Genomic DNA, 22,398 nt, shown 5'->3' with positions numbered 1-22,398 from the left:
GCTGCTGGCCGTCGCCTCGACAGCTGCGACAGCCCATCTCATCGTGCGAGCAGCAGCCGCCGGTCTGCCTTGTTCTCCGTCGGCGGATGAGGACGCGGAGAAGGGCCGCGATGGCGCGGGAGGAGAGGGCAAGGAGACGACGGCGCCGGAGGTGAAGGCGGCGAGCGCAAGGCAAACCAGGTGGAGGCGATTTCGTCGGCGGGGAAGGATGACGTGTAAGCATACTGCGTGGTGAGCCCTCGTAGGTACAGTAACTGGAGGCCCACGGTAATTCCTTTTTTATTCCAGCATCGGTAAAAATTTTTTAACACTCAGGAACGCAGTGCGCTCAGAGGGCAGCAATCCTTCACGCGATGTATCTCTACTTATGACGTCCATCTATCTTCGCTCGTGACACACGCTGGGAAATGTACTCGTGGTGGAAGTTGCCACTGGCATCCACATCCGAAGTCTCCGTGGAAGTCTTTGTTCCCAGCCACTTCGTAGTTACTTTCACCGGGAAAACCAAGAAGCGCAGTCTGTGAAAATAAAGCCTCTGTTCGCGAGACGTGAAAGTGACGGTCAGCATCGACCGTGGTGACCAGTGGCACTAGGGCGTCGCCCTGTCCCCTCCGAAGCAGCAGTTCCAGGCACTAACCAGGTGTCTTCGACGAAGATTACAAGCTGGCAGCGTACGTGATCCAGCGCCGTCCATGTCCGACCAGGCAGCGCCGTCGGCGACGTCGTCCGCCACCTCCGTCGTCGCCGGCGACGACCTTGACGCTGCCAGTGCAATTGGCCAGTGTAAAAATTTGTCGACGGTGACCGGCGACCGCTGATGCATTCACTCGCTCCACAGTTTCATTCGACGCAGACAGCACAGCGGTACAAAGCAAAAAAACAGGACGTCATAAGATGCAGACTACGCACGGCATCAGTCACATCACCAGAAGAGGCTGCGGTAACAATCAGCACCTACTATTACTGCAGAAAGGGACTGGTATTTGGGAGAGGACAATCTTCTCTCCTTGTCAGCTTCAGTTAACCTTCAAGACTCTGCCTTTCTGCAGTGCTCATGCAGTCATGTACATTGGCATTGTGGCATTGTTCAGAATCAGAATAAACCATGTGCCATGCTGTCATACAAATGTTACCCCCCATCACCACAGAAGTTGCAGAACACATATACGGAGTACATTCTAGCATCGACAAACAAAGAATGTATCAGGCACTAGCTCCTGGCTGTCCAACAAAATAAAGCTTCAAACTATGCCATCAGGAACACGAGCATTTTGAGTTTCAAGCGCATTCCTGAAAAGGCTGAAACTACTAACCTCATTGTCAAAATGAAAATCAATTGAAGCACCCTGATTCATTCAGTAAAAAGGGTCCAATAAATCTACAGCTCTGGGGGGCTGGGGGGCTGTAGCAATCATTTATTGAAATTTGAACATGGTATGGTATCTAAGTACTACATACAGTTCTGGGGGCTCTAGCATACTAGCAGTTAGCACTAACGGCATCCTGGACTCTTTTCTTTATGTGACTTCACTTGAATTGTAACTGCACTGTAGGAGCTCTTGAACGGTAAGACAGCCCGGTAGAGCTCACTGTCAGTAACCTTCGGCACCGCCCTGACTTGAGGGAAATGGTGAAGTGGTGAAGGTCTCATCGCTTGTGCCCATAAAGATAATGTCGATTCCCTCAGCAAAACTAACTACATAATCTTCATTATACAGCATGGTTTTGTTGGCCAATGGGGAACAATGTCTCGAGCTCGATGATCCTGTGTGGCACCTTCTGCAACCCCTCTGGATCCACCTTCATCAACCACAGGTGGAGACAGGAACCCCTGAGCCCAACCTTTATATTGATGTCCAGAGCAGTGGTGGAGAATCGACAATGGGCTAGATCAAGGTGGGGGTGATTCATGGACTGAGTTGCCGACTTGGTGCCACCAAGTTAACAAAGGTAAGAGTGACTCAAGATGCAGAAAAAAAGGTAACCATCTCTGATCTGTGCCAAACTGATAGTAGTCTTCTTTTTCTGAAATTCTTTATATGCATTGAGTATCTGAATTCACATAGTCAAGATTTAAGAAGGCCCCGTGCTATGTACAAAACTTTTCTGTGGCTTATATGTTTTCCACAAAAATAAAAGTACTATACACTTCTATTCAGAGGTCATATACATACAGGAGATGTGTGCTTTAGGATAAACACTAGTAACATATTCTTTCTCAACCCAACTGGCTGCCTAGTTCTATCAAGTTTTTATTGGCGAGATTGATGATCGAATCGGCGATTACTCGAGCACTTGACTTCATGTAGCCTCCTGATAACACGGCATAGATGGGTATCATGCACAGGTATATGGCATTAGCAGATTTGTTTGACTAGCAGTACAGGCTACAAAATTGTGTCAGAAATAGTTCACCTGACGTCAGCATGAGCAGTGGAATGTTTTGATCTTTCGCAAATCTAAACACCTTCTCATCTCTGGTAATTACACCCTCAGGACTTATCTACAAAAGATGTCGAATTCAGCAGCATTACACCAATTTATTCAGGCAAAGATGGAAAATAAGATCATTTCTGTTGCAGCATTTCCAGTACTTCTGCTTGTGAGAATGATAATACCTAGGTCGCCAGGAATAACTAGCACAAAGTCTAGCTTACTAGGTAACTAAAGACATGATTTCAGCATATTGCAGAATTGCATTGGAGGTTGCTTAGGTGGCTTATGCTTGTGACGGTAGAGTTTAGGAGAAAAGGTACCTTCAATCTGCCCAATGGATCACCATCAAGGATGTCTGTTCCAGCATTGTAAACAATCAACTGGGGTTGAAACCTACTTTTGCAGACCTGCAAACAATATGTTCTAAGAGGAACTGTGAATAACAAGTTTGTTAAAAATGCACATATATAAACAACAATAATGAATTATTCTAGGTTCAAAAAGTCTAGAAAAATATGGAGAAAGCAAAATGTAGTCCCAATATCATTAAACTGGCATTACAGATAAGTGCATTTGAAGTGTGCATGATCATTTCCTTAGAAGGTAAGTGCGATATCATGTTCATGCAGCCTATGTAGAAGGAACCAGATTTTTCACAGTTTCAAACCTCTTGCTTAGTTGAATATATACATATATATAAAGAACATATAGCATCATCGATAGATGCACTTAATCAAATCAGAAGTCAAAATGATAATCATTCTGTGCTCACTTGTCGAAATTTGGGATGTATATCATGCAAAAGTTGACACTTCAAAACATTAATCTAGTACCCTGTATAAATATTTCTTGTTACAGCCAATTTTGCAGGTATGTAAATGTACCTCGAGAGCCTTATCAAGTAGCTCCAAGTATTCATCTGTTTTTGTCCCGCTCTATAATGCACAATCACATAATGAGAAATTTAACTCAAAAGTTGAAGCACGTGCATAATTAGCAGTTTGCAAAATGAAACTTACAGCTAATTCAACTTTTTGATCGATGTATTGCTTAGCAGTGAAATCCTGAAATGGACCAATTTAAGTTTACAAAGAAACAAACAATCAGGAATATATCTGGTATCAAACAAAATGGAATGATAAATACAAAACTTTTCTTTTCTTTTGGTGTCTATATCACATTAATGTGGAATGTTACCAAAATCGTAGTATGAGACCATTGAGACAGTCAGAATTCATTGCAGTATAATAGGTGGATGGAACTGGTCTTTTCTAACTAGTGAACAATTACATCATCTATGGATGAAAAATAAGGTTTGTTCCAAATATGATCATGCATTTAGAGTTTCACAACAAAACTTGTGTTTAAGAAGTGACAAGAAAGTTACATAAGTAATCTCTAAATCATGTGTAATTCATAATGATAATACTATATAAGAGCACCACCAATAAGAAAAGAAAATAATAGCTTGATATACTGCAGGTGTCTAAGGAGTGCCAAAGATGTAGACCCTTACAAAGGGATAAATTCCAGCATTGTACATGTCCAAAATGTAAACCCTTCCTGTGAGTGATAAACTGGTGTCATACTGACAAATATAATGAACCGAAAATCCACAGAAAATTAGAAGTTTGTACCATCATTAGCAAAATCTTTTTCATGTCCATTTCCTTGGTGAGCATCCAGATCTATGATCAATAAACTGCAAATGTTTGAAAGGGAAGTTCAGTTAGTTCTGTATAGCTAAGTTTACACCCTTGCATTTGACTACAAGCACATGAAACTGACTGCCTGGGAGGTTGCCTTCAAGCATTACACTATTCCAGGAAGAAAGATGGATTAACATCGCAGAACATGCTTCACAATACTCTCCAGTCACAAAAGAGTGATAGTTTACTATTTTCAACATCTACATGGTCCCCAAAAACACAATTTGACTACTAATTTCTACTACAAGATATTGGCAAACATTACAAAAAAATAGTATGATTATGAAACTTTTGGACAAATCTAGTTATACAATTTGTAGATATCCAATATCAATGTACACGAATAATTGATAATCAAAGTTCTAATATGTTGACCGCAAGTAACCCAAAGTATCACTATTTGTGTAACTGGAGGGAGTATATGCACAAGTGCAGTCAAGCATATAATAAGCAATTAACGGAGTCTGAGAAACTAAGGAAAACATAGTTGTTATAGCTACAGTTATACTATAAAAGGTTTATTACCGTGAAATATTTAGACGGACAAAAGCAAACTGGATGCACAGAGAGATGTCAGCGTACGCACAAAATCCACCTCCTTCCTCTGCCGAACAATGGTGAAATCCTCCACCAACATTAATAGCCCATCCTCTCTCGAGTGCAAGTTTCGCTGACAAAATGGACCCACCAACCTTTGGAAAGAGAGGGAAACAGTTTATCATGCTTCCCTGGTACTCAAATTATGGATCTGGGTTTTGCACATAATACAGAAGAAAGCACAAATTCACAACACATCACCTGCTTCCGGAATGGGTATAGTAGCTTTTTCTGCACGATCCAATTAGGGACAAGCGACACAGGAGGGACCTAATAAGATATCAAACATCTGTCAGACACTAGCTGGCTGCAACACATAATTCGCTGCCAATCATTGCCAATTCCGCTTCTTCTAAAAAAATCACTACCTCCACAATGGAGGCGACTCTGAAGCTGCATTTGAGGCTGTTAAGATACGCCTCCGTGTGAACCTGGTTAAGCAAGCAGTGCAAGGGATCCAGAAAAATCAGAACAAATTCGCTATGAAGTCTGAACCAGGTGACAAAAAAAAAACATATTCTTGATTAATCACCACTAGCAAATCCTCCTTGCAGGCTTCCAATGGCTCCACGACCTGTTTCTTCTCCAGGTGCCCTTCCCTGGTGAGGTACCTGCAGATGCGCCCCCATTTGGCGGAATCAAACGGGTGCCTGCACAAAGGGGTCGCCCGGACGCTGCGTCAGACACAAAACATGTGAATGCCGATGCGTGTTTTGGCATAGGTGGTGGCCTGGTGGGCGGGCGGGGAGGCATCTCACAGCTTCTCGAGGCCGAGGAAGGAGATGTCGTAGGCCGGCGAGTAGACCACCGGCACCTGCAAGAAAAGGGAACAATGCGATTAAAACACGGGAAGGCAGCTCGCCCGATTTCTCGAAACTAGAAATGAGGCAGGGCACCCGCTACCGACCTTGGACGAGGGGACTTCGAGGTAGAGCTTGCTGGAGAGGATGCGTTTCTGCCGTAGGGACTCCCCGGCCGGCGCCGGCGCCGGCGAGGCGGAGGAGGAGGCCATCCGCCGCCAGCGGGGGAGGGGGAGGGGGAGGGAGAGGGAGAGGGCGGAGGCCCGTGTGGCGTTGGGGAGGAACCGAATGGTCGAGGCGCGCGGCCTGCGCCTTCGGCCGGGGAATCCTGCCGCGGCTCTGGTGCGCGCGTGACGTGGAACCGGCGGAAGAGAGAGGAACAGGCGAACAGCGGTTGCGGTGCCGGGAGTCCGTCGGGAGGATTCGGTGCTGACGTGCAATTTGCGCGGCGGTCGGTGCTTCCACGTTTCATTTTGCAATATTTTGCATTGAAGCCTCCCAAATTTGTCTATTAATATTGTGTTTGGTTCTGGGGTCGAAGTGGGTTGGGTTGGAGCCGACCCGGATGGGGAATATTCCCAGTTGATCCGGGTTCATCCCATCCTAAAAAAAACGATGGAATCATCCCAACCCATTTCTTCTCCGTTTCTTCTCCGCTCGCCCGCCGCTCGCCCGCCGCCGCTGTCCGCCCAACCCCGCCGCTGCCTGCCCACCATCATCCTGCCCTTCGCCCGCCCCGTGCCCTCCCGCAGCTGCCTCCCCTACGGCTCCAACTCCGGCGGCGCAGCTCCCCCGCAGCTCCAACGGGGCGACGGCGCAGGGATCTGGGGAGGCAGGGGCGGCGGCGCAGGTCGCCCTCCTCGCGTCCGCCGCCGTTGCTCGCCCGACCCCGCCACCACCCTCCGCCGGCCAGCCATCCGTCGCTGCCTGCCCGCCCCCTCCCACCGGCCTGGCGCCCTCCCGCCGCCGCCTGCCCGGCGGCGCAGCTTCGCCTCGCGGCGCCCCATGGCCCCGCACCTGCTGCAGAGACCGAGCGGCCGGGAGGTAGCGGCGGGGGCCGGCGCAGGAGTGCTAGCCGACGGTGGGGGCCGGCGCGGAGGCGGTGGGGGAGGAGCCGCCGGCGGGGGCTGGCGCGCTGGCGGCCGGGGAGTAGCGGGGGGCACCAGGAGTGCTTGCGGGGAGGAGAGAAGGAAGAAGAGTGAAGGGAGGAAAAAAAAGAAATAGAAAGAAGAGGATGACATGTGGGGCCCACAATTAACGGTGTTACAAGGATCCCGACCCTCACAACTTCTCCAACCAAATAAAAAACTTGGTCCAACCTATCCCTCTTCAACCCTCTCATCCAAACAAGAGAGGGGTCGACTCCAACCCAGAAAAGTGGGTTGGCTCCAACCCAACCCACATGGTCCCAAAACCAAACGCACCCTAAATGTCCTCTTCCTCAATTTTTAAAACATGGACATACACACTCACGTACGCTCATGCAATTTTACCTTATAAATACCTCTGAGAGAATGATTCGATAAATTTAGAAAAATATGAGTACCTAGGTTCGAATCCGTACCTAATATGGCAAATTAGAAAAACTGCAAGCATCTATGCCGAGTCGAGGATTTGAACCTAGGTAAACAAGTTCCACCGTAAAAAAAACCTTGCTAGAGTTATGCTCACTTAGGTCACAAATTCCATTCCGGACAAATTACCTTATATGCAGTATTCTACTTTTTCTCTAATAAATATGTTCTATTTTTCTCTCTAATAAATATGTCTGCATCTCTCTTTCGTCCATTTAGATTGCCAAACTAGAGTCAGCAAGGATGTACCGGTGTAAAAGTGCTTGGCAATGGTGATCATAATTAACAACTTTTAAAGATTATGTGTGGTTTCGACATTGTTGATTGACATATTAATCCAGTGCAGAATGCGTAATATGGTTAGAAAAGGAGTGGCTAAACTGACAAAAACATTTGATCATGGACAATAGTTGTTTAGATGATAATATAAGACTTCGGCAGCTCTCGAGCCGCCCCTACTTAAGCTGTGCCAAGCGGCAGGGAAACAAACAACTCCACCGGAGAAGCCTCCAAACCATGCTTGGAGGAGCCATTCGATGAAGGGGGCGAGGGCGTCCAAAAACGTGACTCCCTACAGTTTCTTCTCATTTTTGCTATCCCTGTCCTCGTGAGGGACCCGTAGGTGATCGATAACAAGAGGCTGGGATGGAGGCACCCAACAGCGAGAGGCGGAGGTGGAGGAGAGTGTAGAGGCAGCCGGCAATAGGGTGTGGGGCACCGAAGGACAACAACGAGCATGCAGTAGAGCTGCGGCGGGAGGGGTACCGAAGGACAACAGCGAGCATGTAGTAGAGATACAGCGGGGCAACAACAGTGCAGTCGGGGGACATGAGATGGGCCAGAGCAAGAAAGCCGGAGGAAGGGGCGGAGATGTGTGCAAACGGGGGTGAGCTAGAGCAAGGTAGCGGTGGGCTAGAGTGACGTGGTGGAGCAGCAGTGGTGTGCATGCGGCGGGCTGGAGTGACGCAACGGAGCAGTGGCGGTGTAGCACGCGCGGTGCAGGGTGAAGCAAGTAGGCATCGAAGAAGAAAGAGGGTGGTTGCGGAAAGAGGATAACGGGTCAATTGGATAAGGAAGGAAGAGAAGTGGAAGAAAAGAGGAGAAATGGGAAAAAAAGAGAAGATATAAGGAATGAGTAAGAAAGTGAAAAAATGCATTAAAAAAGACATGGGTAGGCTAAAGTTTCCATTCATAAATTTATTTTTCAAATGAAATCCACTTTATAATTGAAAGAATGTAAAAACAACAAATCAATTAGATAAGTGTACACTAGACAGTTATCACCTTCATCCATTCATGAAAACTGTTAACACCAAAATTTGGAAATATGCTCTGAAAGGAAGTAATCGGGCGATGATGCAGAAAATGACGAAATCTCCTAAATAAGGCTGAAGAAAAAGAAAGCAAGAAAGGAAATCAACGCACACAGCAAGAGTTGAATAAAATATTCTGTAGATAGAGTTGGTTAGGGATAAGCTTGATTAGAGATAGAGTATTAGTTAGAGATAGAGTTTTGATTAGAAAAGATTGTGTACGTGACTTGCCTTGTACGTGATTGGAGCCTTGCCATGTAACGTCGCCATCCGCCCTATAAATATAAAGGGTTGTGGCCATTATAAAGAGAATCACACGATCAATAAACAAACATATTTACCTTTACCTTTCGGCTTCACGTCATTGCATTAGGAGTAGGAGTAATGTAGCTTCTCGATGAGTTCCTTCTAGCAATCTGGGCTTTATCGACCTCGATCTTCAGCAAGCTGCAAGTCCCCGTCATCAGGTGTACTAGACTTCAACTTCCGGGCGCATCGCTGTCGTTGGGTCTAGTTTCATCTACCGGTTATCAAGTATCTTGGATCTTTGACTTACGGCATATTGCTTCTGTCTCGATCTACGGTATTCACTAGTTATCCTGCCTTGATTAAGCTTGCATCGGCTGATATTTATCTGTTCTATCATCTTGTCGTTCCGTTTGCTTTAATTAGCTTTAGATCGGCTCATCATAGATGATAGATCGCTTGATAGCCTGTTACATCTTAATCCTGGCTACCCTTCGAGTGCTGTTGGAATTAAGTTCCATTGTGATTAGATTCATCGGTTGGCGGGGTCTGCATTGATGTCCTGCTGAGTGTTTCTAGGTTGCAACTACCGAGCGCATCGCTGTGGTTTCACCTAGGAATATTGGTGGTGACATTAGTTTAGATCTCATCGGTTTGTGGCTCTAGCTATGGTGGAGCGAGAACTCGACGACGCTCTGTCTCCTATCGGCTGTCTAGCCGATGGTTATTGTGAAATTATGTTGAATCGGCTTGAATAGCCAATGAGCCATTTGCATTCATCAGGATGTTGGAATCGGACTCATGGCTGATATTTTGTTTATCATGATTTATTTTGCTACACCATTATCGCTACTAGTGCTCGGATCACATCGGCCTGATCGTCCATTTGCCTCGAACTTCGAAAGGATCATCTTCCCCTTGTCAGTTGAATGGTCAAACTAATTGGCACGTCCGCGCACACCACGCGCGTCGATTTGGATTCTGCACTGGAGTTAAGCAGATCTCCCAGGTCCTCATGTGCTGATGCAGGGTCCACCACCGTCAGGATTTTGCGTCAACACATTTTGGCATACTCGGTGGGACACAGTTATAAGACTCACATGTTTATTCAGATAAAAAGAGTATCTTCGGCAGCTGTATCAAGTTCATCATCCGATTGAAGAGAAGCATCGGCGGATTGGTTAAAAAAATACAGCGACCAATTGTAGAGAAAGGCATTGGCGGATTAGCATCAGTCAGTTGGAATTATAAAAAAGAGAAAGGTATTAGCTGATTAGCATCAGCCAGTTGGAATTAAAAAAAAGAGAAAGGCATCGACCGATTAGCATCAGCCAGTTGGAAATTAAAAAAAGAAGGGAGCAGCCAGCCGATGGAAGTCCCGGCCGATGGGCAAATGAATAAATAAAAGAAGAAAAAAGAAGAAGAAAGGAGCAGCTAGCGATGGGAGGTTCCAACCGATGGGCAAGAGACAAATATAAAAGAAAGAGGGATAAGAAGAGCAGTCAGCCGATGGGGATCCAGCCGATAGTGCTACTGGCTATATTTCGGCCGATGGGGTTAAAATTGCATCGGCTGATTGAAACAAAAATAGTATCGGTTGATCCTTGTGCATGATGAAATAAAAATATCTCTTCATCTCGGTTGACGCAAAGGTATGGCCGATGGCAAGTCCGATGGAGTTAAAATTGCATCGATTGATTGAAATAAAAAGTAAGCATCGGCTGATTGATTGCTTGGCCAATTAGCATCGGCTGACTGCTTGGCAAATAAAGAAAATTGCATAAATTGCATCGGCTGATTGGTTCAGGCAAAATAGTATCGGCTGCTTATAAAATATATTGGATATTAATTTCGAAGCATGAAATATTCATACTCCGAAATTAGAGGGTCTGCGTTGACAACAAAAGCTTGCTGGTTACTGCACCAAGTTTTGGTGTCAACAGACTGATCTGTTATTTCTACTGCCGGCGAATTTATCAGCCCAAAGTGGGATCAAGGCATCAAGCTGATGGGGTTCTTTATATTTCAAGAGGAGTCGATGAATATTGCAATTAGACGTCATTGGCTCTAAAGGCAAGCATCAAACTTTTATAATTAGTTTCAGAACATGAAACCTTCATACTCCGAAACTGGGTGGCCTGTGTTGACACCAAATTATCAACCTTCTATAGTTAGTTTCAGAACATGAAGCCTTCATACTTCGAAACTGGGGGCCTGTGTTAACACCAAAATTTGGAAATATGCTCTGAAAGGAAGTAATCGGGCGATGATGCAAAAAATGATGAAATCTCCTAAATAAGGCTGAAGAAAAAGAAAGCAAAAAAAGAAAATCAACGCACACGGCAAGAGTTGAATAAAATATTCTGTAGATAGAGTTGGTTAGGGATAAGCTTGATTAGAGATAGAGTTGGATTAGTTAGAGATAGAGTTTTGATTAGAAAAGATTGTGTACGTGATTGGAGCCTTGCCATGTAACGTCGCCATCCGCCCTATAAATATAAAGGGTCGTGGCTATTGTAAAGAGAATCACACGATCAATAATCAAACATATTTACCTTTACCTTTCAGCCTCACGCCATTGCATTAGGAGTAGGAGTAATGTAGCTTCTCTATGAGTTCCTTCTAGCAAGCTGGGCTGCATCGACCTCGATCTTCAGCAAGTTGCAAGTCCCCGTCATCAGGTGTACTAGACTTCAACTTCTGGGCGCATCGCTGTCGTTGGGTCTAGTTTCATCTACCAGTTATCAAGTATCTTGGATCTTTGAGTTACGGCGCATCGCTTCTGTCTCGATCTACGGTATTCACCAGTTATCCTGCCTTGATTAAGCTTGCATCGGCTGATATTTATCTGTTCTATCGTCTTGCCATTCCGTTTGCTTTAATTAGCTTTAGATCGGCTCATCATAGAAGATAGATCGCTTGATAGCCTGTTACATCTTAATCCTAGCTACCCTTCGAGTGCTGTTGGAATTAAGTTACATTATGATTAGATTCATTGGCTAGCAGGGTCTGGATTGACGTCCTGCTGAGTGTTTCTAGGTTGCAACCACCGGGCGCATCGCTGTGGTTTCACCTAGAAATATTGGTGGTGACGTTAGTTTAGATCTCATCGGTTTGTGGCTCTAGCTATGTGGAGCAAGAACTCAACGATGCTCTGTCTCCTATCAGCTGTCTAGCTGATGGTTATTGTGAAGTTATGTTGAATCGGCTTGAATAGTCGATGAGCTATTTGGATTCATCAGGATGTTTTTCCCAAATGCTTTTCAGAACAGCTTCGGATCTACTAGCTACTCTAGCATAGTAGTCGTAGCCGGAATCGTTTCAGCCACAACTCAAGTCTTGCCAAACTAACCCTAAATGTAAATCTAGGAAATTATCAAGGCAACCAGAGTCTATTAGAGGAAGGGAATGATTAGTAAACAAATGTTATGTTTGGACTAAGAAATCCAATAAAACTAACAAGCTAATTGAGGGATAAGGGTACCCAAGGGTCCCATCGACCAGGATAATGGTCAGTTCTGACAAGTGGGCCTGCCCGACCACGCTGTGCGGGCCAAGGTAAGAAGATTCGTGGAGCACAAGTTCGGAGGTCGGGCAAACGGATTCTGCCCGGATATCACGAGATACTTGTTGTAAACCGACTTAAATTATTTTCCATGTAACAACCGACTTGGATTAGATCTTATCCGATTATAACCATAGGTCATCAGCCTATATAAGGCATCCAGGGGCGCCCTCGAGGGTAAGGCACCTCAACTCATTGCATCGCAAACTAGCAATACAATCCACCAGAACACAGGATGTAGGGTATTACTCTCGAGACCCAAACCTATCTAAACCTTGCGTTCATGTGTTACCATTCGAGTTCTTGGTCTTACGATCTCCCTTGCCTACCAATCTACCACCTAGGTAACCCCCTGGTGGACTGCCAGTCACTAAATCTGACAGTTGGCATGCCAGGTAGGAGTGATCGTGAGATCCTCCCCAGCGAGCTCAATGGCATCCCGTCCCAGCGTCATCTTCCCTGAGAGCATGAAGGACTTTCTCGCCAATTCGATCCAGCTCCACTTCGGGAGCATGCTGATGGACTCCGACTCCACATCCTCCTTCCCCGACTCGACGTCCGCCGCCAGCTCGGCATCCGTCGAATCTGCTTCAATGGAGCAAGGTCTTCACCCGAGGATCATCATGCTGCTTGCCCAGCAGGTCGACAATCTCTCTCTCTCAGAGAGGGTCCCATACATCTTCGTGGCAACCCGCCCACCCACACCCTCCGATCTAATCGTGGGCCTCGATCGCATCAGCAACACCATTGCTGAGTGCATCAACCTCTCTGAGGCAGCACTACGTCCCGGAATATCGGCGTATGGCTCTCCCCGCGCCCCTTTTGGCATCAAGGACTCGGCTGCCGTGTTTTTCGAAAAACTCGTGCAATCTTTCCAGATCCAATCTAACGACCCACCCAGTTTCTAGATTGCGTTGAGTTCCAAATCCCTTGCTTCGTCCTAACCCCAAACCCTTATGGTGAGGGCGACGATGGAAGCTCTCGTCACAAGATCGGGAAGTCTTTGTTGTCTCCGCCGACGAACCTCCATGTGATGTTAAAACTTCCTCCTAGGAGGAAGGGCGCAACAAGAGGAACCGGGATCGCGGCAGGCGCCGCCAACAGGAACGAGCCGAGCATGTTCGTTAGCCGCCCGCCACCCCCGTAGCGGCCGGTTCACTGCCGTCCCGCCGGTACCCAACGACACCATCAATGGTGGCCAGGACAACGCTGGAGGTCAGGCTGGTCATGACGTCTTCGCCACACCCCAGGTCAACCTGGGAGCTGTTTTTGCTGACCTGGAATATCTTCTAGACTCAGAGCAACTGAAGCGGATCCAGACACGCATCCGCGTCGCCAACGCCTAGATCGAGGAAAGGGCCCAGGCCCCAGAATCCTCAAGAAGCCAATCTTCGCACTCCACATCTACCCGGCACTCCCGAAGCCGATCTACCCAGAGTAGATCCGATCGCAGCCGAGCCAATCACGGCCGCTACAAGTGAGGTCTACAAGAACCCATTCAAGAGGAGGAGGTGCACCAATCCCAAAGAAACGACCACTACCCCGACAACAACGATTGCTAATGAGATAACCACCACCGCAACAACTGTCGCTGTGATGGACGAGGAGACGGCGAATGCCGTGGCCGGCCTGGTCAGCAACCTGACCGCGACAACCTCCACGACCGCCGCGACCTCTGTGGTGAGCTCAACAACCTTCACCCGGAGTGGGATGAGGTGGAGCTCCGCCGGCACGCCCAGTACGATCGCGACTTCGGTGCTCCAGGGGTCAGCAACCAGCCAAATCACGACACGGAGCGGGAGGCCCACAACCTCCGGGAGGAAGAGCTACGCCGCCGTGATGAGTATGACTGTCGCTACGGTGCCCCTAGTGAAGCCTACAATCCACCCTAGCACGACAACAGTGCAACCCCTAGGGCCCCACCGGTACAATACCGCCTCATGGAAGACAACGACGTGGACATCGACGGGTTCGCCGCGTTCACCCCTCGCCTTAGGGTTGTCCAGTGTCTGCCCAGCTTCAAGCTAGCCATCAACAAGAAGTATGATGATTGTTTCGACCTGACAATCTGGCTGAAGACGTACTGCACCACAGTCAAGGCTGCAAACGACACCTACGACCAAATGGCCGCCTACTTCCTGGTGGTGATGGGAAGCACAACTCTCCTATGGCTCGAGAACCTCCCACGAGGCTGCATTGACACTTGGGGTGAGCTCACCAAAGCCTTCACCCAAAACTATCAGGCCACTTACACCCGACCCAGGAACACGGAAAACCTCGGCCAAGTCCGCCAGTGAAAGAACGAAACTCTCCGCGAGTACATCAACTGCTTCTTCGACAACCGCAACAGCCTGGCTGGCATTGAAGACCGCAACATCATCTGGTGCTTCCGTACCGTCCTCATGAAGGGCTCGATGTTCCGCAGCATGTTCCAGGCTGCTCCCAAGATGGTCGGACACATGATGCAGATGGTCAACCTTCATGCCAACACAGATGAGGCCGAGAACGTCCAATTCTAGGACAGCAAGCATCACCACAACGACAACTACGAACTGCTAACCCATCAAGACCATCAGCCCCAGCCTTGGCCAGAGCCCTCCTGACCTCGAAAGAGGGCCCCTAAGGCCCTCACCGCTAAAGCCGAACCTGTGAGGCAGACAACCTTCCTCTAGGAGGAGTTTGACGATACGTTTAATGCCCCGTGCCCCTTCCACAAGGATGCATGCCACAATCTTCGGGACTGCATGGTCCTCAAGAAAGAGCTCGGCGCCCCGGTGAAATACAAGCAGCCTCGTTAGAACAACTACCACAGGAAAGACAACCACCGCGACAATCGCCACCACGATGACCGCGACAACCGCCGCCGCGACGACCACAACAACCAACGCAGAGAAGACCATCGTAACCAGCCCAACCCTGACGCCAACCAGGGCGTCGGCAATGACAACTGCGAGTTCCAGCACACCGAGTGGGAGGTGAACACCATCATCGGCGGCCCTAAAGCTTTCTGCAGCAACCGCAAGCATAAGTTACAAAGATGGGAAGTGCACTTCATCTCCGTCACACCAGTCCAGTATCTACGCTGGTCGGAGATGCTCATAACCTTCTCAAGGGAAGATCACTGGGTGCACCTCCCGGACCTTGTGTCTTACCCGTTGGTGGTGTGCCCCACCATAGACAGAGTCCCCACCATTGACGGTGGCAGCGGCCTCAACATCATCTTCACTGAGACCCTAAAGCACATGGACTTCAACTTCGAGTGGCTCCTTCCCTACAAAGACCCGTTCTACAGCATAGTACCCGGCAAAGGTCCTATCCTATCGGGAGAGTCGTCCTGTCGATCACGTTCGGCACACCCGACAACTACCGCACCGAGCACCTCACCTTCGAGGTTGCCAACTTCAAGACCTCCTACCAAGCCATATTTGGCATGCCAATGCTGGCGAGGTTCATGGAGATCCCCAATCATACCTACCTCATCCTCAATATGCCAGCTCCAAATGGTGTCCTCTCCATCTTCGGCAATGTTGAAACATCCTACAAGTGCGACACGTAAGCTGTGCAGGTTGCCGAGACCCTGGAGTACTCGGCCAATGCCACCACAATGCTCGTCGAGTCCAAGAAGGTGGACCAAAGTCAGCAAACAATCCCAGAGGCGAATCTGACGCCCATGGCACTGCAGCCCGACCCACAAGTCAAGAAGATAAGCCTCGGCCTGGAAGACCCCTCCTAGACGGCCCTCATCGGGGCCGGCCTCACCCCCCAAATAGGAAGACGCGCTCACCAGTTTCCTCTGGGATAACTCGGACATATTCACGTGGAAACAATCCGATATGCCCGGTGTCCCGCGGGAGCTAGCTGAGCACTCCTTGGAGCTGAGCAAGATAGCAAGGCTAGTCAAGCAAAAGCTTCACTGTTTCGCTCAAGATCGCAAGGAGGCCATTAGGGTAGAAATACATAAGCTCTTAGCTACCGGTTTCATCCGTAAATGTAAGAACCCCGACTGCTTAGCAAATCTAGTCCTTGTAAAGAAGAAAATTGGTGAATGGAGAATGTCTATCGACTACACCGATCTCAACAGGCACTGCCCTAAAGACCCCTTCCCTCTTCCTCGCATCGATCAGTCGTGGACTCCACAGCCGATTGCACCCTGTTGTGCTTCCTTGATTGTTACTTGGGCTATCACTAGATTGCCCTCAACCCCACTGACCATGATAAGACTGTGTTCATAACATCCTACGGCATATGCTGCTACAACACCATGATGTTTGGGTTAAAAAATGCCGGCACCACCTACCAGAAAGCAGTGCAGAGTTGCCTCGCGAAACAACTCGGCAAAAATGTAGAGGCCTACATCGACGATTTGGTTGTCAAGACCAAAAATGAAGAGAACTTCATCACTAACCTTGTCCAAACTTTCGACAGCCTCCGGGCCTATCGATGGAAACTCAACCCGGGCAAATGTGTCTTCGGTGTCCCGTCTGGAAAGCTCCTGGGCTTCATGGTTAGCCAACACGGCATCAAAGCTAGCCCCATCAAAGTGGACGCCATTAGGAATATGGCATAGCCGGCTGGCAAAAAGGACGTCATGAAGCTCACAGGCATGATGGCGGCCCTTAGCCGTTTCATCAGCAAGCTCGGCGAAAAGGGATTCCCCTTCTTCAAGCTGCTCAAGAAGGCGGACAAGTTCGAGTGGGACGACGAAGTTCGCAAGGCCCTCAAGGAACTCAAAACATTCCTCTCCACCCCTCCCATCCTGATGGCCCCGGTCGACCAGGAAACACTGCAGCTATACATCTCCACGACAACACATGTTGTGAGCACGGCGCTAGTTGTAGAACGCGAAGAACCCGACCACACCCATATGGTGCAAAGGTTGGTATATTACGTCAGCGAGGTCCTGAGCGACTCCAAGGTCCGCTACACGTAGGTCCAGAAATTGCTCTACGCAATCTTGATCACCTCCCGCAAGCTACGTCACTACTTCAAAGCACACAAGATCCAAGTGGTCTCCTCCTACCCAATCGGCGAAATCCTGCACAAAAGGGATGTCCACGGTCAATTGGTCAAATATTCTGTGGATCTCAGCAAATTTGACATCAACTTTTGCCCACATCATGCGATCAAGTCCCAGATCCTGGCTGACTTCATTGCTAAATGGACTAAGATCCAAGAACCATCCTCCCTGGAGAGGTCGGAGCACTGGATGATGTACTTCGATGGCACCCTCAACCTCGAAGGAGCTTGCGTGGGGGTCCTCTTCATATCCTTGAAAGGTGAGTAGCTCAAGTACATTCTCCAGATCCACTACAAGGCTACCAACAATGGTGTCGAGTACAAGGCCCTCATACACGAGCTCTGCATCGCCGCCTTGCTCGGCATTAAGTGTATCCTCACGTTTGGCGACTCCAAGGTTGTCATTAAGCAGGTCAACAAGTCCAGGAGTGCACCAAGGAAACCATAGATGCCTACTACACCGAGGTTCGCAAACTTGAAGCTCACTTCAATAGTCTCGAGTTCCATCACGTCCCTAGGGAACACAATGTCACCGCTGACGTCCTATCCAAGCTCGGCTCGAAATGCGCCCAAGTATTGGTCGGCGTGTTCGTCCAGGACTTGCGAAAACCCCCTATCAAGGTATTGGACCTGGACCAAGCTGACGGCAACGACCAGGCTAAGGTTGACCCAGTGCCCACCGATGTCCTTATGATCGAGGCGGAGGACGACTGCCGCACACCTTTCATCGCATTCATCACCAACAACATGTCCCCAAAGGACAAAGCCGAGCACGAAAATCTCGCACAACGCAACACCAACTATGTTGTGATCAGTAAGGAGCTATACAGAAAGGCCGCATCTACGGGCATTCTAATGAAGTGCATCTTCTGCAACAAAGGCCTTGAACTGCTCCACGAAATCCACTCGAGTTCATGTAGGAACCATGCCGCCTCAAGCAACTTGGTCGGGAAAGCATTCTGCTCTAGCTTTTACTAGCCAACTACTATTGTCGACGCAAAAGATCTCATCCAGAGGTGTAAAGGGTGCCAATTTTTCTCCAAGCAGTAGCTACTCCCAGTGCAGGCCCTGCGTATCGTCCCACCATCCTGACCCTTCACCTACTAGCGGCTGGATATGGTCGGCCCTTTCAAGTTGACAAATTCACCAAGTGGATTGAAGTCAAGGTTGTCACTAGCATAGAGTCGTCCAAAGCCACTCAATTCGTCAAAGAGCTCACACACCGCTTTGGGGTCCCCAATAGGATCATCACCGATCTGGGCAAGCAGTTCATTGGATCCAAATTCTAGGATTTTTGCCAAGCCAACCACATCGACATATACTACTCCTCAGTAGCTCACCCACGATGCAATGGCCAGGTCGAACGTGCGAATGGGATGGTCCTCGAATCCCTCAAGACTCGCATCTTTGACGATGCATCCAAGTATGTCACCAAATGGCTCCGCGAGTTACCCCATGTCATTTGGGACCTCCGCACCCAAAAGAGTCGGGCCACCAGCTACACTCCATTCTTCCTCGTCTATAGCTCAGAGGCTGTACTGCCCACAGATGTAGCCTTTGGTGCCCTGTGGATTCAATACTACGAGGAAGGGGAAGCAGAAAAGAGTCGACAGGTCGACATCGACAGCCTGAAAGAGCACCGTGTGGCGGCCCTCATACAGCATGCACGGCACGAGCAGCAGATTCGATGCTACCACGACAGGAACATCCAGAAACGCTCATTCAACGTTGGAGACCTAGTGCTTCATCGCATCCAGTACACCAAGGCCATGCACAAGCTGTCGATCCCATGGGAGGGGCCCTTCATCATTAAAAAAGTCATCCAGCTCGGCACTTACCAGCTCCAGTGGACGGACGGCTCAGGCGTCCCCAACCCATGGAACATCCAACACCTGCGGCACTTCTACCCTTAGGACTTAAAAGCTATGTACTCTTTTTAGATTTCGCATTAAATAAAAAAACCTCAAAGGTTCCTTGTGTACCTATTGCCTTCTCGCTTCCTTATCCGAGCCCTTACTCATGCTCGAGGGTTGTTCGACCTAATCGATAGACCATACCCTCACCATTATGCTCAGGGCTTCCCCCATTATGTGCCGACCTTTAGGTCTTACTCCTTCTCCTTCCCCTCCCATGACAAATACGAGTAACTCGTGTGGACGGCGTCCTAGCTCGCGGAACCCAGACAACTTTGCGGTTGCCCCCTCTACAAGCTCGAGATCCGCTCTCAGCAGAGTACTGGCTAGGCAAGGTTGGGTGCTTAGCGGCTATAGGCCTAATCCACTCAATGTCATGTTGTATACACCAAAGGTGGGTGGATTCTTTCCATTTTCACAAGTCATCTATTTACATAATTATCCATAATCTGGAACAAATTGATATGCTACAAGTTTTATTTTACAGGTCCAGCTCCTTAACAGCGTTCTCTGCCACACCAATAAACTCCTCGGCCAGTTTCGGGAGTTTCCTCACATCGAAGTCCACTGTGACCCCTGCACCAGCATGATCTAAAAGAATCCGCACATAGTGCATCTTTAGTACCGCCAAGACATGCTAGGTGCACTCCACCGCGGTTTCCTTCACCAACTCTTTTAGCCGTCCAGGCACACTCTTAAGGCGATTGAGAAGTGGCGTCAGCACGGTCGGGTCGGCTTCCGGTTGGACCATGTCCATCACATAGATGACCACCCTACGCAGAGCTTCCAGCTCCACCTCCAGCCCTGCAATCACCAATTGGTCACCCTGAAGACTTTGCATTGTGGTGACTAAGCATCAGTTAGTGTCCCTGCGCAAGCTGGCCTCATAAGCTAGTTTCTGCGACACTGCATACTCACGGTGAACTGCCATGCCATGATCTTGCTGGAGAAAGGCATTTGCTACCTCACACTCCTTGAGGTCCCGCCTGAGCCTCTGCTCCCTCGCATCAGCATCTACCCATCAGAATCAACACACATAAGCACTAGGAGTTCAGGATCAGAACCAAGCCAACAGGTCAGAGCAACGTACCTTTTAACAGCGCATCGAGGTCGCCTTGGATCTCCTTGGTTATCCGTTTATGTTCAGCAAGCTCCCGGTCCTTCTGCCTGAGTTGCTCCACGGCGTCCTCCTTAGTCCTCTTAAGGTCGGCCTCAAGTTGCTACACCTTAAGACGGTACTCCTTGGCTCGCCGAACCGCGTCTGCCCTCTTGTACGCACGCGTGGCCAGATTATGCCCGCATACTAAACTCAGCACACTGCAAAGAAATGAAACCCCGGATGCAGATCTCCAATGGTGGTTGGCGTACCTACATATACTAGTGTAGAGACCTTGGAAGACGTCTGCTGCAGCTCGGCAAGGTCCTTGTCTTCCAACACACCCCCAACAAGGCTAGTCCCAGAGAAGTCCAAGGTGTCTAAACTATCTCCTTCTTGCATATCCACGTCGGCATCCTCGGCGGCCCTCTCTGGGAATGGATCATCCCTGGGCAGCTCCTCCAGGTGGGATGTAGCTCTGACTCTTTCACAATCACTTTCGTGGCCCCGGAGCTGGCTGCAGTAGTGTCTGTAGCAACCGCACTCGAAGGCGTAGCATCCCCGACCACGTCATGCTCTGGCACCAGAACTTGTGCCGCTTCTCCTCCCGCGCGGCGATCTTGGTCCTCACTGGCCTTTGGAGGTGAGGAGTGCTGAAGGATGTGGCCACTCGCTCCTTCGGCATGGGATGAACCATCAGTCGACTACATACCGGACTCATCATCCAGCACGACCTTCCCGTATCGTCAATGCAAAAGGCAACTTGAGAAAGACAGGCAACAAAAGAACCTAGAGATGGATAATATAACCAGATTACACTTACTTGGTGCTTTGTTTCACCTAGAACTTGGGACGCAAGGGTTGTAGTGGCGCCAACATGTATTCACTCGGTCTCCTCCCGTGGATCTCCGCCTTCAACTTCTCCTTGATCCGCTCCGCATCGACTGCGGTCGTCTCAAGGAGCTCGGCCTTCTTCTTCTTGGTGGCCGGGCTCAACGAGTCGGACCTCTCATCCACTTCGCTAGTCCATCCATCCGCGGGGGCAGTGCTCGGTGCAGCCTTTTCCTTCCTCCCGGCCACCTTTTTTCTCTTACCGCTCGGCTTTTGAGATTTAGAGGCGGAAAGTTTCTTCACGGCCTACCGTGTCCGACGTCCAACTAGCACAGAATCCTCAGCCCTGCTGCCCTCATTTGGCGCATCCTCATCCGACCCCTCAAAGGAGGAGTCCGACTCCCAATCAAGGGCAGCAGGCAGCTGGTCGGACTTGGTGGTTGGACGGAACTTGGATCGCTGCTGCTCGGTTCTTTCAGGAAGCGGTGCTTGCCAAAAGAACTCAAACTTACGGCTCTTATCAATCAACAAGATCGGTTTGAGAAAATGCAAAAGCAAAGTAGGAAAGCCAAACGATATAATTAAGATCTTACCGGGTCGGATGGCCTCTTGAGGGAGTACGCCTTGGGGCAGTGCTTGTTCTTGATGACACCACCTAAGAACTCGCATACCCGGTCAGCAACTTCTTCCATCATCACCTTTTGCTGCGCCTCTCGGGTCGGATCCAACAGCCCCAAGTACTCATACGCCGGGTGGACCTTGTCCTCGATCGGTTGCACCAGCCTCCAGCAAAAGTTGATGCTCACAACCCGGCTGTGAGCCCACGACCTTTTAGTTCGGCAATCTCCTTCAACAGCTGCTTCACTTGGACCATTTCTGTGGAGGTGGGCTAGTTCGACCACTCCGACATTGTCAAAGGTGCATATCCACGGCAGAGCGGTAGCTCAGGCTTCTAATTGGCGATAAGGAACCATTCCTTGTGTCACCCCTTATTTGAGTCCTTGAGCTTAAGATCAAAGTACTCCAAGACCCTCTTTGGCTGTATCAAAAATCCACAACCACTGATCAATCTCAGCTTCCCCTTGGCCGACACAATTTTTAATTGGTAGAGATATTTCCACAGATTGAAATGGGGAGGAATGCTGAGGAAAGCCTCACAAAGGTAGATAAAACTTAGATGTCCAAAATGAATTTAGGGTTGAGATGCATTAATTCGATCTTGTAGTACTCTAGCAACCCATGGAAGAAATCTCACATCGGGATCCCAAATGCATGCTTAAAGAACACCACAAAGACGACAGC

At 48.9% G+C, this 22,398-nt stretch overlaps 2 protein-coding genes across 3 annotated transcripts; one reads left to right on the top strand and one right to left on the bottom strand.

Moving 5' to 3' along the window:
- Nucleotides 1–1,996: 1,996 nt before the first annotated feature.
- Nucleotides 1,997–5,945, bottom strand: LOC117852122 (histone deacetylase 2). Of its 2 annotated transcripts, none has more exons than XM_072293296.1 (13): nucleotides 5,650–5,945; nucleotides 5,501–5,556; nucleotides 5,275–5,416; nucleotides 5,111–5,173; nucleotides 4,944–5,012; nucleotides 4,671–4,837; nucleotides 4,074–4,138; nucleotides 3,953–3,999; nucleotides 3,456–3,500; nucleotides 3,321–3,371; nucleotides 2,757–2,843; nucleotides 2,416–2,503; nucleotides 1,997–2,313 (listed from the first exon to the last, which is right to left on the bottom strand). In XM_072293296.1, exons 1-13 carry the CDS (start codon nucleotides 5,752–5,754, stop codon nucleotides 2,219–2,221), a joined length of 1,080 nt encoding a protein of 359 aa, XP_072149397.1. In that variant the 5' UTR covers nucleotides 5,755–5,945; the 3' UTR covers nucleotides 1,997–2,218. The 2 variants fall into 2 exon arrangements, with proteins under 2 accessions (XP_072149397.1, XP_034589977.1); XM_034734086.2 differs by having other exon boundaries at nucleotides 5,275–5,392; nucleotides 5,650–5,942.
- Nucleotides 5,946–18,632: 12,687 nt separating this feature from the next.
- LOC117853677 (uncharacterized) lies at nucleotides 18,633–19,169 on the top strand. The gene has a single exon (XM_034735974.1). The coding sequence runs from the start codon at nucleotides 18,633–18,635 to the stop codon at nucleotides 19,167–19,169; it is 537 nt and encodes a 178-aa protein (XP_034591865.1).
- Nucleotides 19,170–22,398: the final 3,229 nt, after the last annotated feature.

Source organism: Setaria viridis, chromosome 4 (genome assembly GCF_005286985.2).
Source record: "Setaria viridis chromosome 4, Setaria_viridis_v4.0, whole genome shotgun sequence".
Taxonomy (NCBI): Eukaryota; Viridiplantae; Streptophyta; class Magnoliopsida; order Poales; family Poaceae; genus Setaria; species Setaria viridis.
This window is presented reverse-complemented; position numbering and strand designations above follow the sequence as displayed.